At 51.7% G+C, this 21,085-nt stretch overlaps 1 protein-coding gene across 3 annotated transcripts; it reads left to right on the forward strand.

Annotated features, from left to right (window-relative positions):
- Positions 1–19: 19 nt before the first annotated feature.
- BATF2 (basic leucine zipper ATF-like transcription factor 2) lies at positions 20–19,277 on the forward strand. 3 transcript variants are annotated; one of them, XM_087422673.1, is made up of 4 exons: positions 20–3,831; positions 5,251–5,350; positions 13,105–13,209; positions 16,294–19,277. In XM_087422673.1, the coding sequence occupies exons 1-4, from the start codon at positions 3,725–3,727 to the stop codon at positions 16,975–16,977; spliced, it is 996 nt and encodes a 331-aa protein (XP_087278799.1). In that variant the 5' UTR covers positions 20–3,724; the 3' UTR covers positions 16,978–19,277. The 3 variants fall into 3 exon arrangements, with proteins under 3 accessions (XP_087278799.1, XP_087278800.1, XP_004437878.2); XM_087422674.1 differs by having other exon boundaries at positions 3,670–3,831; positions 5,211–5,350; XM_004437821.3 differs by lacking the exon at positions 20–3,831 and adding an exon at positions 11,091–11,918 and having other exon boundaries at positions 5,297–5,350.
- The last annotated feature ends 1,808 nt before the right edge of the window (positions 19,278–21,085 follow it).

Consider the following 21,085-nt stretch of genomic DNA (forward strand, 5'->3'; position numbering starts at 1 on the left):
TCTCCTTGCTCCTATTGGCTAGCACGCCCACCGGCAGCTCAGCCGATTGGTCGGCCTCTTGCTTGGTCCCGCCCTCGCCCCCACGTGACCGCGAAGTAGCCCGGCGGTGCCGCTGCGACGGTCCCTCTAGCGGTGCTGGGGGCTTCTGCGCGGCCACCTGCGTTAACCCTTCACATCCCGAGGGCTTAGGGGACGAGGGCACCGCCATTCCTCCGCAGCAGGATCCCAGGCTCAACCGGGAATGGAAACCTGAAGTTTCCTGGGTTGTATCTTGCCTGCAAAGAGAGAAATTCTAACTCAGCAGTCAGAACCGAGAGCCCCAAGGATGTTGACCAGCTCATCCTGGGGCCAGCATAGGGCTCTGTGCCCCGGAAACGTGGTCCAGATCCTGCGCATCTTGGGCCTCCCCCTTTCCCTGGCTCCTCAGATGGGAGACGGTGGGCCGAGGGTTCTCCATCGAGGGCGAAAATGCCCCCCAGGGGCCGTTTCGAAATGTGCAGGGGCGTCATTGGGTTGTCCCAATGGCAAGGTAGAGTCCCTGTCCTTTAGAGGGCAGAGGACAGACCTGCACAAAGAATTGGCCTGCCCGAGATGCCCATCGTTTCTCTGTTGAGAAGCACGATTCATTTTGCCACTGAGAAAATTGAGGCTCACAGGGCGCTTAGCACAGCGACTGGCGTATAGTAGGTGCTTTGTTGTTGAATGAATGACGTTGTCCAAGAGTTTGGTTCTTTACCTTGGCGCTCAAGTCCAGAAAAAGTGAGGAAACTGAGGCAAGGGACTAGGCAGATTGTAAACTCAGAAGGGTGAGCTTTATTGTCTTGTTTTGAGCCCTTCTTCCAGCCCTCTACAAGATAAATATGAGTAGGCAGCCCAGAGTAGGCTTTGTCTGATGCGTGGGAAAGAACAGTCAGGCACCAGCTGAAGATAATGGCTAACTTCTGTGTAGTTGTTTACAAAGCACTCCGTGCTTTCTACTTCATCCCCCTGGCAACCCTGAGAGGTTTATTTCCTTTTTGTAGATGTAATAGTGGAGTCAGAGTTTAAGGAGCTTGGGCTGCGATTTAAACTCAGGTCTGGTCGACAGTAAAGTGCACTGCGTTTCCTGGTCCCTCCATGGTGTTGGTCTAGAGAGGGAGAGATCTGGAGTGGTCTGGACCTTCCCATCCTGCAGAAGAAGGTTGTGGACAGGAGAGGGCTGGACAGAACGGGGTGCCTGGCTGGGCCCCCTGGGACAGCACTATTTACCCTCCACCAAGCACACCCAAGGGAAGAAAGTGGGCGTAACTCCTATTCAAAGGCTTTAAGACACAACTGAGATCACAGTGTGCCTGCCGTCCTATCTCCATGAGTCTCTGCTACAGAAATTCTAGCACCAGCAAGTGAACATTTATGACAAGGAAGTTTTCTGTGGCATGGTGTGGAACAGCAAGAAACTGGAAAAAATTGAAGTGCCTTCAGTGGGGATCAGTTACCCTGCTTGGGGTATGCATGTGTGGTGAATTCCATGAAGCTTGGAGAAGGGTGAGGAGGAGTGTTAATGCACCTGCATGGAAAGATGTCCATGCCATGTTAAGTAAAAAAGGCGAATGTCAATTTTAAAATAACAATAACCCACTAAAGAATGTTTTTCAAACTATAGGATGCAGCCCATTAGGTAGATTGTGAAATTACTTTGGTGTCACAAATACGTTGAACCATATGAAATCACCCATATTCGACCGTTTTGACTACAAAGATACCAGTTTCGTATGGTTCAACCTAGTAGCATGAGCAAAATTTAAATAGAATGAACGGAACAGAAAACATTGCTGCCTTTGCCCGTGAAGTAAAGATAAGTAGTATTTGTTCAACCGTCTGTTTCAGATATTTATATGGATGTGTGTACTTCTGAGAGGCACAGTCACAAAGTGTGAAAATCAGAGCAATTCCACTGTTAACTCTGGAGTTGGTTTGAGGGAAACTTAAAATGATTACCTGAAGCACTTCTGGATTGTTTTACTTTACTGCTGCCATTAGCACTAAAATCCTTGTTTCAATGCCAGGGTTAAAGCCCTGCCATGTCCAAGCTGCTCTTGTAGCTTCCCAGGGGCCACATAGTGGGGTTACAATGAATATCAATTAAAAAAACAACCTGGAAGCTCTAAAACAGTAGACCAGGAAGTAACTGTATTTAACTTTTTTGTGTGTGTTTGAGGAAGATTAGCCCTGAGCTAACATCTGTTGCCAATCCTCCTCTTTTTTTTTTTGCTGAGGAAGATTGGCCCTGGGCTAACATCCGTGCCCATCTTCCTCTACTTTATATGGGATGCTACCACAGCATGGCTTGACAGGCGGTGCATTGGTGCGCGCCCGGTGTCCGAACCTGCGAACCCTGGGCCGCCGAAGTGGGACGCATGCACTTAACTGCTATGCCACCGGGCTGGCCCCTGTATTTAACTTTTGAAGAATGATTGCCAGTAGCTAGAAATCAGGGGGCTGGGTGGGGTGGGGGCTTTTAAAGACAAGTGTGAGGCCCTAGCGACAGGCGTATTTTCATTTGCCTTGTGGAAAGGAGGAAAGAGTGCTCTTAAGGAAATAAAATCTATGGGGAATACCTTTGGAGGAAAACTGGGCAAGAAGATGTATAGAGCTGTAGTTATATATAACTGTGAATATATATATTCGCAAGAAAGAATCATGAAATTAAAATACCCAAATCCTGACAGCTGTGAAACCTGCTTTTGAAGGGAGAGTTTCTCGGGACTAAGTAAGTGGATTGTAGCTTGAGGATGGGGTTCTAGACGGCTTTTTAAAAGGCATGATTTCCCAATGTCTGGGGAGGAAAATTTGGCATTATCGTTTTAATTTTAAGAGGTACAGCCTTTTTGATCCAGCCATTCCACTTCGTGTATCACCTTTATAATCATAAAGGAAAAATAACAAAACTCTTTTTATTCTGGAACAACAACAACAAAAGCCGGGGGAGAAGACCTTGCTTAAATTATAATTGCTGATCATTGAGCATTAGCAAGAAGTATACCCAAGTGTTTATTTGTGTATATAAATATTTTAAACTTGTTCTAGATGCATTTTCTATCTGATTGTTTTAAACTATAATGCTTGTATGAGGTTGTTTACAGTTACAGTTTTGATAAGAGAAATCCCGTTTTTCTCTCTGGTGAGACACATCTGTGATACAAGTTTAATTTTTGGACCACATGCACATGACGGAAGCACAAACCAGCACTTGGTGGCAGCATACCCAAGTGTAGGTTTTGTCCTACTAATTAGTAAACAAAGAACTGGAAGGTTGAATGAAACCTAATCACTGAAATGGCAGATGCCTATAGACCACAGTTTGGCCCTGGCCTGCTCTAAAAATCTCACCTCCTATCTTCCTGTAGGCGTTAAGTATCCAAGGGTGGCCCTGTCCCCAGTGGGTGTGTCCAACGTGCAAGCCATAGCTGAATGCCTCAGATGGTATCAGAGTGTTCTAGCATCTTTGTAACAGGTCTCAGCCCAGCTGCCTCGCGTGGGAGGCAGAGGAGGTATTCTCTCCAACTTCCAGATGGCAAAATAAGCTGTTACTCACACCCCTGCCAGCCACCCACGGGCACCTGACATCCTCAGACCTTTCTAGAACCTTAGGAGTGGGGAACGACTCGAAAATCTGAGCTCTTCCAACTGCACCCACGTCCACCTCACCTGTACCTGTGCCGTCCTCAAAGGCACGGCTGTGCCGATGCTTCTTGTCTCCACAGGTCCTGGCTGGGGAATCAGGAGGAGGAGTTGCTGGGCCTTCACTCAGCAACCTGAGAGCCAGGTCCCACTCTTATCTCCACCTGACAGGTGAGCCAGGGCCTCCACTCACCTAGACAGCTGCAGCAGCCTCTGCTCAGAGCCTTCCACTGTCCTGTATCTTTCAGAGTTAGAGCCCCAGGTCTCCAGTGGCCTACGTGAATGCCCCCCACCCCCACCCCAGGCACTCTGCCCCCAATCATCTGCTCCTCCCCCTCCCCTTACCAATCCTCCAACCCACCAGGCCTGCCTGTTCCCACCGCCCCTAACCCTTACCTCCCTGTCATCTCCCTCTCTTCAATTCTTCACTCAAAAGTCCAATGTCTCAAAAAAAATTTTTTTTTTTGGTGAGGAAGATCAGCCCTGAGCTAACATCCATGCCAATCCTCCTCTTTTTGCTGAGGAAGACCGGCTCTGAGCTAACATCTATTGCCAGTCCTCCTCCTTGTTTTTCCCCAAAGGCCCAGTAGATAGTTGTTTGTCATAGTTGCACATCCTTCTAGTTGCTGTATGTGGGACGTGGCCTCAGCATGGCCAGAGAAGTGGTGTGTCAGTTCGTGCCTGGGATCCGAACTGGGCCACCAGTAGCGGAGCGCGCATGCACTTAACCGCTAAGCCATGGGGCTGGCCCCTCAAAAAATTTTTTTGTTCAGATGTCTCAGTGAGGCCCAGCCTGACCGCCCTGTTTAAATCTGAAAATGCCTGATCCCCCACTCACATTCCCCAAATCTCTTACTTTGCTCCATCCTCCCCCATGACATGGAAGGCCTTCTGCCAGCATCTACAATTCCCTTAATGTATTACATTTATTTTCCCCACCCCTCCATCCCCACTAGAGTGGAAGCTCCACGAGGACAGGGATTTGAATCTTTTATTTTTCCAGTTTTATTGAAAATAATTGACATTCATCACTGTATAAGTCTAAGGTGTACAGCATGATGGTTTGATTACATATATTGTGAAATGATCATCAAAATAGGTTTAGCTAACATCCATCTTCTCATATACATACAATAAAAAAGAAAAGAAAGAAGGGAAAAAAATGTTCTCCTTGTGATGAGAACTCTTAGGACTTATGCCCTTAACAACTTCCCTATATGTGGTACAGCAGTGTTAGTTGTGGTCGTCATGTTGTAGATTACATCCCTATTACCTATTTATTTTAAAACTGGAAGTTTGTATCTTTTGATCACTTTCCTCCCTTTCCCCTCCCTCCACCCTCTGCTTCTGGTATTGGGTCTTTTTTTTTAAACAGATGTCTCCCAGCCCCTAGAACAGGGCCTGCCACATAGTAGATGCTCAGTTAATATCTGTTGAGTAAAAGGGACTGAGGCAGAGCGTCCCTTAACTGCTTTCTAGCTGCTCACGCGGTCAGAAAGCATCAGAGCCTAGTCAGCCTTGTTCTAACCACCAGACTTCTCTGCCTCCAGACCAAGGCAGACCTGGTCCCCACCCTCTGACATCCCACAGATGCCAACTCCCAGACCAGGCCCAAACCAAGGAGGACATCTTAGAGGCACCCCCTCCCGGCAGGTGTCTGAGGGGAGCTGAGGCCTGGAGGGGAAGGCAGGTGAGTGGCCGTGCCAGGAGAGGAAGCCAGGTCTCCTGTGCCCACGCACCCACCCTTAGTTCAATGTTCAGCCCCTTGTTCGGTAAAGAGCCCCCTCTGTTCTCTCAAATGGCACGGACCCTTCGGGCTCAGAGGTGTCCATCTCCCGAGAGGCCTCCGGCTGGCCCCAGCCTCCAGCCACAGCACGAGGGGCCCTGAAAGGTAAGTTGTCACATTCCTCCATTTTACATATGAGGAAACGGTAGCGTGTGAACTGCAGGTGAACCCCGTTCGCCTGGGACCCCTTCCTAGCCTTCCTTCTGCACGGGCCCCTCCCGGCTTCAGGAACCTGTGGGAGGCCCCACCTTCAGTGGTGCTTCAGCGTGGGTTGGTGATCCTTCCGCTGCTGACCCACAGCAGTTGCCACCACAGGTACAAACGCTCCCTGCCCTTCCGAGGATGCCCTGTGTCCCCGTTGTTTCCACTCCGGGACCGGAACACATTAGCTGGATCAGCGAGGAGCAAGATGGGAAGAGCATGCCGGGGCTGCGGCAGAACCCGGCCTGCCTGCTCTGCCACCTCCTTGCACTTGGCCAAATCCCCTCCTCTCGTTGAGCCTCAGTTTCCCCAGCTGTAAAGCAAGGAGACTGGATGGACGATCTCTAGAATCCTCTGACCATGACCGACTGCCAGCCTGCCTTGCCAAAGCTCTTGGCACCCTTGGTCTGGTCCTTGGGCTGAGTCGGTCAAGGCAAGCACTCTCTTGTCTGTTGCTTGTGAGTTGCAGGCCACACTAGATTAGGCTTTATCCCCCACCCCAGCCTAGCCCTCCAGGCCCTTGCTCGTAACCCTGGCTGGCCGCTTCCCCGCACTGGTCTCTGAGTGAGGCCTTCCTGCCTCTCGGAGCTCTTCCTGCCTTCTCAGAACCCACAGAGAAGATAAGAAGAGAGAGAGCCATTTGAGGGGTGGAAAGGCTCCCTAGAAGGCCGGAGTGACAGTCCTTTCTCTCCAGGGTCCAGAATCTCAGCAGGGTGCCCAGCCTAGGGTTCTCTGCCATCTGCAGTGGACAGTGGGAATGTGACATCACAAGGGAGGCCCAGCCAGGGACACTGGGACAGGAGGGAGCTCGCTGGTAACCACTTTCCATATGTGGTTTCAGGGGTCATGACAGCCCTGGCAGAGCAAGGGTGTTATCCCCATTTTACAGACAAGGAAACTGAGGCCCAGAGAAACCAAGGACCTTGTCCAAGGTCACACAGCTAGAAGTGGCAGAGCAGGGATTTGAACCCAAGCCAGTCTGGGACTTGGAGCACCTGGGAAAATCCAGGAGCTGTGGTCACCACTGCCACATCCCGCAAAGCCCGGGAGGCTCACCAGCGCTTCAGGGCTCAGCTATTTATTATTTATGCTCCCTGCCCACTTCCAAAAGTTGGAGTCAGCTTCTTGGAAAGCTGTGATGTTAAAGGAATAGTGAAGAATCAGAGGCACAAAGCTGTGGAGGTGGCAGAGGGCCCGGCAAGACTAGGGGGTGGGATCGTCCGCCAGCTCCTGCTGAGAACTGGGCACTAATGGTGTCACAGAGCCCCGGTGAAGTCACCCAGTTCCTGGGAGGCCCGGCTATTCGCAGGTTCCGGCTTTAGTGAGTGTTCACAAGGTGCTGTGCTGAAGTGAAAGTCAGTCCTTTCCTCCTTAGGCCCTGGGGAGTCCCCACGATGTCGCAGGCTCCGGTTCCTGCCCAGCGTTCAGTTATCTGGAACTGTCCCCTCAGCAAGCCTTTGCTTTCCAGCCCACAGGTCCCTGTGAAGTAATGGAAAGAGTGCCGGGCTTGGTGTCAGAGAGACATGGGGCATCGAGTCTGTTCCACCTGGGGCTGTGACTCGGCCACGGGGTGTACCGCTGAGCAGCAGCTTCCTCGCATCTGAATCTGAGCGGGGGGTGGCTTCAGCCTAGCGTCCATTCCCGCATCTCCCACCAACAGCACCTGATGCCCTTGGGGAGTTGCCCTTCCTCACCGTATGGTTAAGATGGGGCTGACCCTATCCCCCAGGCTCCAGGATGGGTCTGGGACCCCAGCCTTGCCCTTCTCCCCTTAGCTCCTGGCCACAGCGACTGATATCAGGAATTAGCTACATGACTCAAGCCAGAGCAAAGAGAGGCAGGCCTGGGACCTTTGTTGGAACTGTTGGGAAAGTGGCAGGGAGTGGAGGGAGGTGCCCCCCTCTTGGGGCAGCTAAGCTGGTGTTTCTGGTGGCCATCTTACTACCATGAGCAGGCCCTGCCTGAGAATGTACCCAGCCCAGAAGAGAGCAGATAGCATGAGACGCTGACTCCTGATGACATTGTTTGAGCATCATGATCCAGCCATGCCTGAAGCTGGTACACTCTAGAGTCGTCAGTGTCTTAAGCTTGAGTTAGATCATTTATATAACTGTTAATCCAGAGAATCCTTATTTCCCATCTCTTATTGAGACTCCTTTGTAAGCATGAGAAATTTTGAGCAATTTACATCAAATATTAAATGCTGCTTCTTACCTGTGGACTCAGTCATGAACTTTTTTTCATTAGAAAGGTATTTCATTAGAAGAAAAAATCTCATTCCTGTTCTTGCTCTCCACCATTTTTTCCTTAAAATTGATAATAATGAGGGGCCAGCCCTGTGGCCTAGTGATTAAGTTCGGTGTGCTCCACTTTGGTTGCCTGGGTTCGGTTCCCCGGGCACGGACCTACACCACTTGTCAGCAGCCATGCTGTGGCGGCAGCCCACATACAAAGTAGAGGAAGAGTGGCACAGACGTTAGCTCAGGGCAAATCTTCCTCGACAACAACAACAAATAATAATAATGAAATAAAATACAAGCCTGTTGTTATGTGAACAAAAAATTCATCAAATATTTATTGAGTGCGTTTGTTAAAAGTATAACAAATGTTTATGTGACTTACTGTGTGCCGGGCACTGTTCAAAGCCCTTTACATATATTACTTTGTCAACTCCTTACATTGTTATCCCCATTTTACAGATGAGGCATAAAGAGGTGGGTTAAGTCACTTGCCCAAGATCAAGTTCCAGGCCCAGGATCGAGCCTGCCCATCCTTCAAGGTCTTTCCTAAAGAGCTCCTTCTCTGGAAAGCCTTCTCTGGTCTCTCCAACAGGAAGTGCCCCCTGCCCGCTGCAGATGTCCCCACAGAGGCAGAAGGCCATTACCCTCCTGCCCTGCCCTCCCAGTCGATGTGCTGGGCGTGTCCCACACCCCATTGGGTTGTCAACTTGTCCCAGCTGAGGCTTAGCTCCCCCGCAGGCCCATCCACAGTTGAGAGTGGGAAGTCGATAGCCAGCCTCAGCCCCCCAGCAGCCACCTGGCCTCTTTCTCTGCTGTCCATCATCTGAAGCTCCCTCGAGGTGCCCTGAGGAGACCAGGCCTCAAACGAAGAGTGCACATAGTGAGGGGACCTAGAAAGAGGGTCCTCATCCTGGGCAGCTGGAGACCCCGGCATCTCTCCAACCCCAAGAGGTGTGGGAAGGAATTGGGAAGAAATTGGGACAGCTAGGATGCATCAGTGCCTCCTAGCTTCTCCCAGACCAGCCGTGTGACCATCCCCTTCCCGTGCCTCAGTTTCCTAGCTGGTAAAATGAAGAGGCTGGTTAGGCCCCCGGGAACTCATTCCTGTGGGAATGAGTAAAGCAGAATTTTCTTTACTCATCCAAGAAGCTTTTTGGGTTCCTGGCAAGCTGCCTGCTGGACTTGCATTCGTTTATTCATTAGTTGAGCACCTATTATGTGGAGGCAGTGCTTGGGGCCTTGGGGATACTTCAGAGAGTAAGACCGGCAACAGTCCTGCTGCCCAGGAGCTCAGTCTGCAGCTCTGGCTTTGGGAGACCTCTGAGCCTTCACCACCGGGGCTGCAGGCTTTGAACTTCTGGACCAGGCCTCCCTCATTGGGTGTGGAGAAGGACTGAGAGCTTGGAGGAGAGAGGTGTGTCCTCCCTCCAGCTCTCCCGGCTCCCGCAGGGCAACCTAGCCGCTCTGAGCATTAGTTTCTTTGCCTTCTAAGTGAGAGGTTGGACTGGATGGCCCTGAAGCCTGCCCTGCCAGCCTGGGAGGGCATCAACCTCTGCGGGGAAGCCTGACACAGCCATTCATGGTTAAACGTTACCCACTCCGTGTCCCTCCCTCCCTGCCATTCCTCAGGGAGATCAAGCCATAAACGCTTCCGTCTTCCTCCAGGGCTACAGCCTCCTGGGAGGGGCCACAGGCACACTTGCTGGCTGTCTCTCTTCCACCCGAAGCCAGGGTCTTGAGAGGGGATGACTGGGGGGTTCAGGTCTGGGGCTTGGGGTGGAGTGGGGGACACTTGGGCCCTAGCCACTCCCCCCACCAGATGTTTTTTCTTGGTTATGTCATGCACTTGGCTCCCCTGGATCCTTCCCTGGGGAGTTCATGGACTGGCTTAATGAGCCCCTCAGGTGCCCGCCTCAGGCAAGAGCCCCAGCCCTCCTGGTTTCTGGCAAACAAAAATAATTCAGAGAAATTGGGGGTGCCTCTCTGCATGGGGTGCCCCACTTCAGCCTCTGTTCCCAGGCCCCTCACAAGCAAGGAGGGGTTATCATGCCCGGTCCCACCCACTCAAGCCTTTTAAACTATGAGCCTGCGTTAATCTTGCATTTCCACAAATCTCAGGAATGGGAATGGATTCTAGCTGGATAGTACTTTACAATAATGTATGCAAAGTGCTTTCTTCTCATCGTTCTTTTTTATCTTCAAAACAACTTTGTAAATTAGATATGATTTGTCACCTCAAGGCAATAGACCTGGCAAATAGAGTGCCAGGAGTCAGTCAAGTCTTCTGACTCTAAAGCCCAAACTGGTATGATGCCCAGCTCTAGGCTTAGCAAGAAACTGACAGTCTCCATGCCCTGCACATGACAGACATCACTAATCAATCATAGCATGGCAGACATTGTTAATCAATTGCAGTGCTCTTTTCTAATAAGCTCAGAGGCAGCTGTGAATTCAACACAGTATTCCAAGACACGATTACCTATCAGAAGATCAAATCCACAGTATCTGCCATTCCTGTGATCCCACGCCATCAGTCTTGAGCCCTCAGGACTCAGGCACAACCACCAGATGCTCGCACCAGACCACAGGAATGCATTGCACATCAGTTGCCACACGGTTCTTGGAGAGGGGCTATTGGCTCCTCCATCCCCCAAACAGATGTCCCTCCCCAGCATGGTCTCTCTCAGAGATACAAGCACCGTGCAGGTTTGCCTGGGGCTGTGGGGTTCTCCAGGTCTTTAATAGAAGTTTTTATTATGAAACACTTCAGGTATACCCCAAAGTACAGATACTAATGTCATCACAGAGAACTGTGTTCCCACAGTTTCAGCAACGAAACACCACAGACATAACTGAAGTCCCTGTGTGTCACCCTCAGCCCCCCACTGAGGCCACCACTCTCCGAATTTTGTGTTTCTCATTGCTATGCATATTTTTATACTTTTATTACATATTTACAAATCCATATTATTAAACCCTACAGAAGTTCTGTTCAGATCTTGTGGCAGCTTGTTATTTTCATACAATTGGATGTCGTGGACTTGTAGGTGCGATGCCTAGGTGCAGCTTTGAATCTTCCATCATGTCATACGTTGCGAATATCTGTTCAGCCTTTCCTCTGCACCAGGCATGGTTTCAGGTGTCGTACCTGCCTTAACTCATCTGATATTCATAGCAAAATTCTTTTTATCCCCACTTTACAGATTTGGAAACACAGGCACAGAAGGGTGAAATTATGTACCCAAGTCACATAGCTTGGAAGCCGCGCTCCTAATTGGTGAACGTCACTCTCTATTGCTGCGTGGTCTGTTGAATGAAAACACAGTCATTTAACCATCTGTCCTCCTATTTTAAGGCCATTGCTTATCTTTGCAGACATGCCTCAACATTGGTCTCAGAGGGTTTGGGGGTGGTTGTATTATCTTGCTGGTTCCTTCCTACATCAAGTCTGTGAGGGGATATTTGTATCATCCCTTCACACCCTTTCCAGATGAGGAACCTAAGGCTCAGAGAGGGTGAATCAGCTTCTCAAAGCTGCACAGCTCCAATGTGCCAGAGGTGGGCTGTGAATCTGGACTCCTCCAATTCCACAGCCTAGAGGTGCTCTCATATCCCACATGAGCCCTCAGTCCCCCTTGACTTCTCCTCTTGGCTCTGTCCCTGGCAGCCTGCCCTCCCTCCCCCAGAACACCCTCCCCACACCTGGCCTTCCATCTCCCCTCCTCTGGCCACCCTCCACTGCCCTCCTCCCAGAGAAGGGGCCCAACCGGAAGGCCATTTCATGTTAGGAAATTCCAGCCACGTGAGCCAACCCGAGCCAGGGATTCTGAGCAGCCGGTTGCTTTAGGAGAAACTGAAACTTGGCTTGCTGGGGGCGGGGTGGTCACTGGTGATTTAAAGAGCTGCCACTTCCTTGGGCCCCCAGAGGGCATTGGGAGGTCACAGCGCCGAGGAACACCTTGGATGTGAGCCTCTGCACCCCTGGCCAAGCCATGCGCCTCTGCGGGGAGGATGAGCTGCAGACTGGGACAGTGAGTACAGGGACCAGGGACAGGGATGAGAAGGGGAATGTGCCCGAGGGTCCCCAGTGCCCAGGCGGGGAGGGATGTGGTCAGAGCCCCTAGTCCCAGCTCTGTGTACATGAGCTGTGTACTGTGGGCTCCACACACCCCTTCTCTGGGCCTCACTTTCCCCAGGGGATTGGAATGAGGGCTTTCCAGGTCTCATATTGCAGATCCCAGCCTCCAGCTTAGAACCTGGCCTCTGAATACTGCTCTCTCCTAACCCACCTGTCCTCCCCTCACTGCCCTTATGGCCGTCTCCCTCTCCAAATTCTCCAGCATGTTTCCCCTTGGAGGCCCTGCCCCTCTCCCAGGACCCAGGCACGGAAGCCACCCCTCTTCTTTCACTGCCGATCTTGCCCCGAGGTTCCAGTCACCTGGAATGGGCCTGCTGTGGCCATGAACCTAGGAGCATAGCGACCTCAGTCAGGGTCACAGGTGTCAACTTTGAGTCCACTGTCCCGTCAAAAGGATGCTCGATTCATTCATTCGAGGTTGCTCTCCCCCCAGAATGTGAGCAACACAAAGGCAGGGAGTTTGCCTGTTTTGTTCGCTGCTGTGTCCCCTCAGTCAGTGCTGGGCACACAGTAGGTGCTCAATAAATATTTGTTGAGGACGTGAAGATCAGCTTTGGGCTTGAGCTGGGCATGGGATGTGGAGCTGAATCAGACCTCAGCCCTGCCCTCTCAGATGGAGCTTGGGGCTAGGGAAATAGTAGCAACCAGAATAGCAGGAGCTGACCTCTATTAATCCCTGGCTCGTGGCTGGCCCTGGGCTGCCTGCTTTATGGGCTGTGAGGAAGGCACAGGTGCCTCCATTATACGGATGAGGTGCCTCAGCTCAGAGAAGTGAGTGACTTGCCCAGAATGACAGGGCCGGTAAGGAGAGCGTGGGTGTGAAGTCAGTCCTGTCTGGGTTCAAATATCGGCTCCCAGCTTCCTCAATTGTCCTCCCCCAACATGAGCTGTGAGCAGGACATGTGGGTGAGGCTGGCTTTCCAACCAGGTGTGCTGTGTTGGCAGCGATGGGGTGTGTGGGCCCCATGGGGTGTGTGGGTGCCAGGGGACGGGGAGCCAGAAGGGCGTGGCTTTACAGACAGCCAGGAGGGAGGGCACAAGCCCCTGCCTGGACCCTGAGCTCCCTCTCCGCCCTCCAGGACCCCAAGGAGCATCAGAGGCAGCTGAAGAAGAAACAGAAGAACCGGGCGGCTGCCCAGCGCAGCCGGCAGAAGCACACGGACAAGGCAGACGCCCTGCACCAGGTGGGGGACGCCTCTCTTCTTGGCCCTGACTCCACTCACCTGGCCTGGCCACCTCTTCTCCATCCTCCTATGAGCAGTTCCCGCTACACTGCTGTGTGTTCCCAGGCCACCTGAGTTTGGGAGGAGGGAAGGGCTCTGCGACTGAGATTTGGAAATTCCTGGGTGTTGAGTGTAAATTGTGTGCCAAATACATGCTGGGCTTCAGAGACACAAAGGTGCCTCCGCAGCCAGCTCTGCCCTCAAGGTGTCCCCAGTCCAGGGGGAGGAGACAGGAGGTGCAGGGAAATGGGGAGAACCCAGCACCTGACCAGCTCAGACACTCATTAAAATGCAGATCCCTGCCCCTTCCCCCTCCCTGCCTGTCAGGGTCCTGATGTGGGTGGCCAGGACCACACTGTGACACACTCTAGTTCAGGGTGAAGATGGGCTGGCTTTAGAGTCATAGCTGTGGCACTCATTAGCTACAAGTCACTTCCTTCACTGAGTTTCACTGTCCTCATCCAAAAATGGGGACGATATCCAGGCCCACAGGCAGGATTGTGGAGACTAAAGGAGGCAAAGGAACCCGGTAGGGCAGGGGAGGGCTCCACCTGCACTTGCTTCTTGACCTGGCTTGGCAACTTGACCTTGGATGGTAACCTGACCCTTGGAGCGTCCCTTCTTCCTCTGTGCAGATAGAAAGTGTACCACCGGTTTGTCCCAGCAGGAGAATTAAGAGCTGGGCTCAGACCTGGCCCTTGGGGGATTGCATACATGTTAGTCCTTAGAGTGATGAGTGAGAGTCACAGTGCTCTGCACCCTAAGGCCCTGTGCTCTCTGCAACCCTCGCCCTCACCTGTCTGCCCTCCTCTCCTGACATCCTGAGCTCTGTTCTCCCTGTTGCTTCACTGACCAAGTGCATCCAGCCTAAGGGGCTCTGCCCTGGCTATTCCCTCAGCCCTCAGACAGTGGTCCAGCTAGATCATCACTTCTTTCCGGTTGTTTGGCTTAAATGTCACTGCCTCAGAAGGGCCTCTCTAAACCATCTGATTTAAAGAGACCTCTTATTGCTACTCGGCTTTATTTTTCTTGTTAGCACTAACCTGTTACATGTTTAGATGTTGTTCATTGCTTATCTCCCTTACCAGACTGTAAGCACCACGATGGCAGGGAACTCTTCTGTTCCCTGCTGTTTCCCCATCACCTGGAACAGTGCCTGACAAATAGGAGACACTCAGTAATTCCCTGGGGAGCGAACGATAGAGTTAGAATAAAGTGCTCTGGGAACGCATTGGTGGGGGCAACACACAGGTAGTAGCATCAAAGTGATACAGAGATGAAGTCTGAGCTGGTCTTGAGGGATGAATAGGAGTTTTCCAAATGGACGAAGGTAAGAAAAGGCATTGCAGGCAAATGAAATAGCGCTGGCACGGTGTGAGAGAGCAGCACCCTGTAGATTTCATGAGAGCGAGGACTGATGCCCAGGATGGTGCCTGCCTGGCAGGGGGAGAAATTTCATGCATTTGTTTAGTCATTTCCTCCAGAAATGCCTATTGAGTGTCTCTTGTGTGATGGGCACAGTTCTAAGCATTGAAGACACAGCTGTGAACACAGCAGACCATAACCCACCCACCCACCCCTGCTCCCCAGGGCTCATATTCTCATGGAGGAGCCAGGCAGACGAATGAATGAATGAATGAACGAATGAGTGAGTGAGTGACTCAGTTTCTGAAGGTGACTTGAAGCTTTTGGAGAATTTAGGTGAAGGGTGACCTAATGACATGTTGTTGTTTGTTTTTGTGTGTGTGTGAGGAAGATCAGCCCTGAGCTAACATCCATGCTAATCTTCCTCTTTTTTTTTGCTGAGGAAGACTGGCTCTGAGCTAACATCTATTGCCAATCCTCCTCCTTTTTTTTTCCTCAAAGCCCCAGTAGATAGTTGTGTGTCATAGTTGCACATCCTTCTAGTTGCTGTATGTGGGACGTGGCCTCAGCATGGCCGGAGAAACGGTGCGTCGATGCGCGCCCGGGATCTGAACCTGGGCCACCAGTAGCGGAGCGCGCGCACTCAACCGCTAAGCCACGGGCCCGGCCCCTAGTGACATGTTTTAAAAACATCATTCCACGTGCAGAGACCAGCCTGGGAGTGGGGCTGCTGGTGGCTTTGAGGCCTGTTAGAACTTTGAGTCCATGGCCTGAGCAACATTTTTATGTCATTCAGCCTGATGAGTTGTGGAAATAAAGTTCTTTCTGCATTTTCCACCATTGTTGTCATCATCAATGGTTGTTTAGAACTGCACGTTGATGATTGTCCTGGTGGGTTCTCAGAACCCAGTGTTCAGCAGAACAGAACCTAACAAATGCTGATTCAGGGATGCTGAATAGAACACAGCCATGCTGCCAACTTGTAAAACAGTACCCCAGACTCCTCCCACAGGGCCTCGGTGGGCGAGCTCTGGGCGCTGGGGAGGTCTGGCAGCGGCTCTAGGCAGCTTAGAGGTGTCCAGGACAGAAGGATGTCTAAGTTGCCATGAGAATGCAACATCAGGATTAGCCCCCGGAAGAGGGTGCTGGAAGAGTGCCCAGGCAGGGGAGACAGGAATTGTGGCGAGGAAGCAGAGTCCATCTGTGGGACAGGAAGTGAGAGGGAGCAGCAGATATTGGAGAGATAACGCTGGAGGTGTGAGCTGGGGCTGCCACACACAGGGAGTCGTGCTGTGCTGTTTGGTTATTGACACAGTTGCCGAATGGCTCCTTTGGGCCAAGAGAATGAGGTGGTTTTGGGGGGCACCCCAGTTAGGAGGCTGGTGGAGCTCCCAGGCGAGTGGAGATCGTAGGCTGGCAGAGACTGGCTGGCTCAGAGAATTGGCAGTGAAAAAGGAGAGCAGGCAGATCTGCGCCCCATTAGGAGGTAGAATGGGGGAGACTTGCTGGTGATAGTCGAGCTGGCCAGAGAGTCACCAAGGGGCCCCAGCTTGGACATGCGCATGGTGATAGTATCTTCACTCCTAAGTTGAGGCCCCTGGGGGTGGGGAACAGGACTCATGCTGGGCCCCTGATGCTGGCTGACACCCCCTCCCTGCCCGTGTCTGCGTCTCCCTCCAGCAGCACGAGTCACTGGAGAAACACAACCATGCCCTGCGGAAGGAGATCCAGGCTCTGCGAGCTGAGCTGGCGTGGTGGAGTCGGACCCTGTGTGTGCACGAGCGTCTGTGCCCAATGGACTGTGTCTCCTGCTTGGCTCCCATGCCCCCCGGCTGCTGGACTCAGGCAGAGCAGCCCCCAGGCCCTGTGCCCCACGGACAGCATGGCTGCCTGGAGCAGTCAGGCCTGTTCCAGACCCCACTTTCCTCTCCCTCTGCTCAGCAACTCTCTCCAGATCCCCAGCCTCATGGTTCCCCCGGCCCCCTCCTGTCCCCTCTGCCCTCGCTGTCCCTTGGCTCCACTGCAGTCACTGCGTCTTCCGTCCAGCTGTCCTCCAGCCCTGTTGAATCTGCCTCGCTCACTGGCTCCAGCCTGCTGAGACCTTCCTCCAAGCTCAATGCCCTCCTGCTCAGCCCCCCAACCCAAACTGCCCCTCCACAGCCCCTTGGGCTGGAGCACCCCACCAGGAGGAAGCTGGAGTCCTCACCCCACAGCCCCTTGTCTGCTCTGGGGCTGACCTGTCTGCAGGATAGGGAGCACAAGCCTGTTTTCTCAGTAGCAGATCTGCAAGGGTTGGATGTGGATCCCAGCCCCCACCCCCTCCTGGCCTTCCCCCTGCTCTCCTCTGCTCAAGTTCACTTCTAACCTGGCCCTGGAGCTGGGCTGGCCCCTTCCTTGGGCTCAGGAAGCAGCCTCAGCACACGGGCATCTCTTCCCTTGCCATTGGAGGCTGTCCTTGGCTGACCAGCTGGCCCAGGATTTCACCAGGGAAAGGAAGCCATCACTGCATGCCCACCTCTCTGCCAGGCCCTGTCACTGCTACTATCTTATTTCAGCCTCAGGGGCATCCTGAAAAATCCAGATTATCACTCCACTTTTTCAGATAAGGAGACAGAGGCTTGGAGAAGCCAAGTGACTTGTCCAAGTTCACACAGCCTTTCTTGGGATCTGAAACACCACCATCTGTTGTCTTTCTCCTGGTGGGATCATGGCCCAGGCACCCTAGGGGTTGAAGTCCTAGAAACTGAGGACTGGTGTGAGGAGGTTTAAGTGCTGGGAGCAGGGAGGGGCTGTCGCTTCTGATTTGTGATTCCCAGGGCCACAGAGCCCTGCTGTTCCTGAAACCTCGCCCTAGCTGGGGCCGCTCCAGAGTCCAAGCCTGGGGGCCGGGTGAGGCCAAGCAGGAGCCCAGAAGTGGACTCTTTCTTCCCCAGCAGTGTTTTCAGTACCAAGGAGCTGAACCTGTGGGTTGAAATTGGTGAGAAGCCTGGAATAGTCCTCCTGGGATGTCTACAGAAGGGGTACCTGTAGCCATACCAAGACTTCAGGGACATTCTGCAGGGTCAGCTCTCCAGGATATTCCCAAATAGCACCCTGCCTCCCTCCTCCCACCAAGCCATGAGGGTCCTGAGAACCATTCATGTCATGCACGAAAGGCCTAAGGAAAGACCAAGAGAAGGGTCAGGTGCAAGGTTATGTTTAAGCAAGTGCTGGACCTGAACCTGGCGGCAGGGAGACCTGTGTCTTCTCTGGGACCACCTCCATCCCTGGGCAGCCCCTGGCCCCCATTGCCCTCGGCTTCTATGAGCAGCGCCCCTCATTGCTCTTTGGTTCGATGGCAGCTGGAAGATCAGGGGCCGGGACCAGGTGGAAACTCAGCTGCAGTGTCTGCTTCAAGGCAGGTTCTTGTTTCAGACCCAGGACAAGCACTGTAAGGGGCCTGCGACGAGAAACTCCAGCTCTTCGCCCAGATTTTCAAACACATGTAAGCGGACACTATGCAAGTGTTTGACACACTCCAGGATGCTGAGCACAAGTCTTGGCACATATGGTAAATAAATTAAAGCGTTTTCCAATTCTTTTTGCTTTGGCCAGTTGTTTAAAGCTCTGGTTGTACTGTATACTGTTGAATCCAAAGGGCCTTTGAAAGAGGAGGGAATAGTCTAGAATCTTAGAAGTGGGCAATCCCTCGTGGACCTCCTAATCTAACTCCCCCTCCCATATTGCAGATGAGGAAACTGAGGCCCAGAGATGGGATGGACTTGCCTAGGGTCACACAGCAAGAGTAGGTGTGATGGTTGCAAGATTGTCGATGGAGGCCGAGCTGGGGTCACCACAGGTTCAGGGAGAGGAAGGAAGTAGCAGGAGGGAAGCCAAGATGCTGTTTATTGGAAGAAAGCTGGAGTCTGGGACAAGAGTTGATATATGCACCATGGACCAGGACTTGATGGGGGAATGAGGATACCATGGTCTGGCTTATGTCTATATACCCTAAAATATGTCAGGCACTGTGCTGTGTTTTACTTGGGTTAACTCAATGATGCCTCTAATAACTCTGTGAAGTGGGTATGGTTATTATCCCCACTATTCAAAAGGGGAAACTGAGGCCTGGAGTGTTAAGTAACAAGCCCAAGGTCACATAGCTAGGAGATAGTATAGACTTGATGCAACATGAGCACTTAACCAGTCCTGCCTTCTGTCTTCCCCATACTATCCCTGTAGGCCCTGCATGGAGGGGCCGACACATGTTGATAGACATGACCCAAGAAGGTAAAACCCTACCTTAAGCTTAAAAATAATAAGAGAGTGACTAAATTGATGTTGGTATGCTCCTATGACACACTACCAAAGAAGTGTAAGAACAAAGGAAGCTTTGAAGAATATTTAATGAGGTGAGAAAATGCTCACAACATATTAAGCAGAAAAAATAGAATGTGCAGGTGCTGCTATAATTTGACATTATGTTTGTTTAAAAATACAAACAGAATCAAAGGAGTGAGAGGAGTTGTAGATTCTTGAGGAGGGAAATGAGCTCATATCTGTGAATCCTCAAATTTGTAAACACAGCTACCACTATAGCATAAGCCTTCCTCGTGGTTGAATATATCCTAGAAATCTATATCTGGGTGTATCTATTGCTGCATAACAAATTACTCCAAAATGTAATGGCTTAAACAATGAACATTTATTATCTCACAGTTTTTGTGGGGCAGGAATCTGGGCGTGGCTTAGCTGGGTGGCTCTGGCTCAGGTTCTCTCATAGCTCCAGCCAAAGTGTTGGCCAGGGCTGCAGTCATCTGAAGGCTCGACTGGGGAGGATCTGCCTGGAGGCTCATTCATGTGGTTGTCTGGAGGCCTCAGAAGGTCCACTTCCAAGCCTACTCGCAAGGTTCTGGCAGGATTCAGTTCCTTGAGGACTGTTGGACTGAGGACCTCAGTTCTTACAGGGTGTTGGCTGGAGATATTAGTTCCTTGCCACATGGACCTCTCCCTCAGGCTGTTTGACATGCCAGCAGGCATCCTTTAGAGCAAGCAAGCTAGAGAGTGAGGAATGGTGAGCAACACAGAATCCACGGTCTTTTTGTAACCTAATTTCATAAATAACATCCTGTCACTTTTACTGTATTCTCTTCAGTAGAGGCAAGTCACTAGATCCAGCCTACACTCAAGAGGAGAGGATTACACAAGGGCATAAAAATCAGGAGGGGGGATCTATGGGGGACATTCATCTCGGAAGCTGCCTACCGTCCTGGGCGAGGAGCAGCACTTTCTTGGATCCCTTCTTTTTCATCACCAGCTCTAGCAGTTGGCTTTCTTTGGGGAGGCCATTTTTCAGAAGGACCCAATTTTGGCCCCTTGGCAGCAGTAGCCATGCCCCCAGCAGTGAGCAGAAAGGATATGGTGGGTTTGGGGCTGCAGCAAGGCCCCCGGCTAGAGACTCACAGCCTCACATTAGCCTTGCAGCAAGCAATGCAGACACTCCCTCCTCAGAATGACCTTTGAAGTGATGCACGGACGGTCAGTGCTGAAATAGCAAGTTCGTGCAGGCTAAGAGTTGTCTATGCTTTGAAAAGTAATCACTCACTGGAGGACTAAAGTTTAAACTCAATTTAAACTCCTTTAGCTCTTTTTTTCCTGGTATTCACCTCTGTAGTGGGTTGAATGTGGCTCTCTAGAAGATATGTCCACCCGGAACCTGTGAATGTGACATTATTTGGAATAAGGATCTTTGAAGATGTAATTAAGTTAAGGATCTCAAGAGGAGATCATCCTAGATTAACCAGGTGGGCCCTAAATCCTATGACCAATAAAAGGAGGTCACCAATAATCGGAAGAGAAGACACAGAGGAGAAGGCCATGTGAAGACAGAGGCAGAGATTTGGAGTCAGGCAGCCCCAAACCAAGGAACATCAGGAGCCACCGGAAGCTGGAAGAGGCAATGAAGGCTTCTCCCCTATGGCCTTCAGAAGGAGCCTGGAAGGAGGGAGAGCAGTGAGGAGGCTGTTGCAGTCATCCAGGTGAGCGACGGTTGTGCCATGACCAGGGTGGTAGCAGGGAGGTGGTAAGAAGAGGTCAGATTCAGGGTGTGCTTTATAGATAGAGCTACAGGAAGTGCTCATGGATTGGATATGGGGAAAGCAAGGAAGGAAGGATGATGCTGTGGTTTGGGGCATGAGCAACTGGTGAGCAAAGACCAAGAACGATTGGGAGAGGAGTGGTTTGGAGTGGGGGGTGGGGGAAGATCAGGAGTCCTGTTTTGGCCATCTTCAATGTGAGATGCCTATTTCTCATCCAAATTGATAGAAAAGAGTTTGAAGATCAGAGGAATAGTCAAGGCTAGGTATATAAAAGTGAAAGCCAGCCGTATAAAGATGGGTGGATGGACAATGAGGGCTGAGTGAGATGACCCATGAGGGCCTCCTCTTCTTGAGCCCCCAGAGTTCTCTCAGCCTGGCCCTCCTTCCCTCATCAC

This window comes from Ceratotherium simum, chromosome 34 (assembly GCF_057802395.1).
Source record: "Ceratotherium simum simum isolate JZ-2026a chromosome 34, ASM5780239v1, whole genome shotgun sequence".
Taxonomy (NCBI): domain Eukaryota; kingdom Metazoa; phylum Chordata; class Mammalia; order Perissodactyla; family Rhinocerotidae; genus Ceratotherium; species Ceratotherium simum.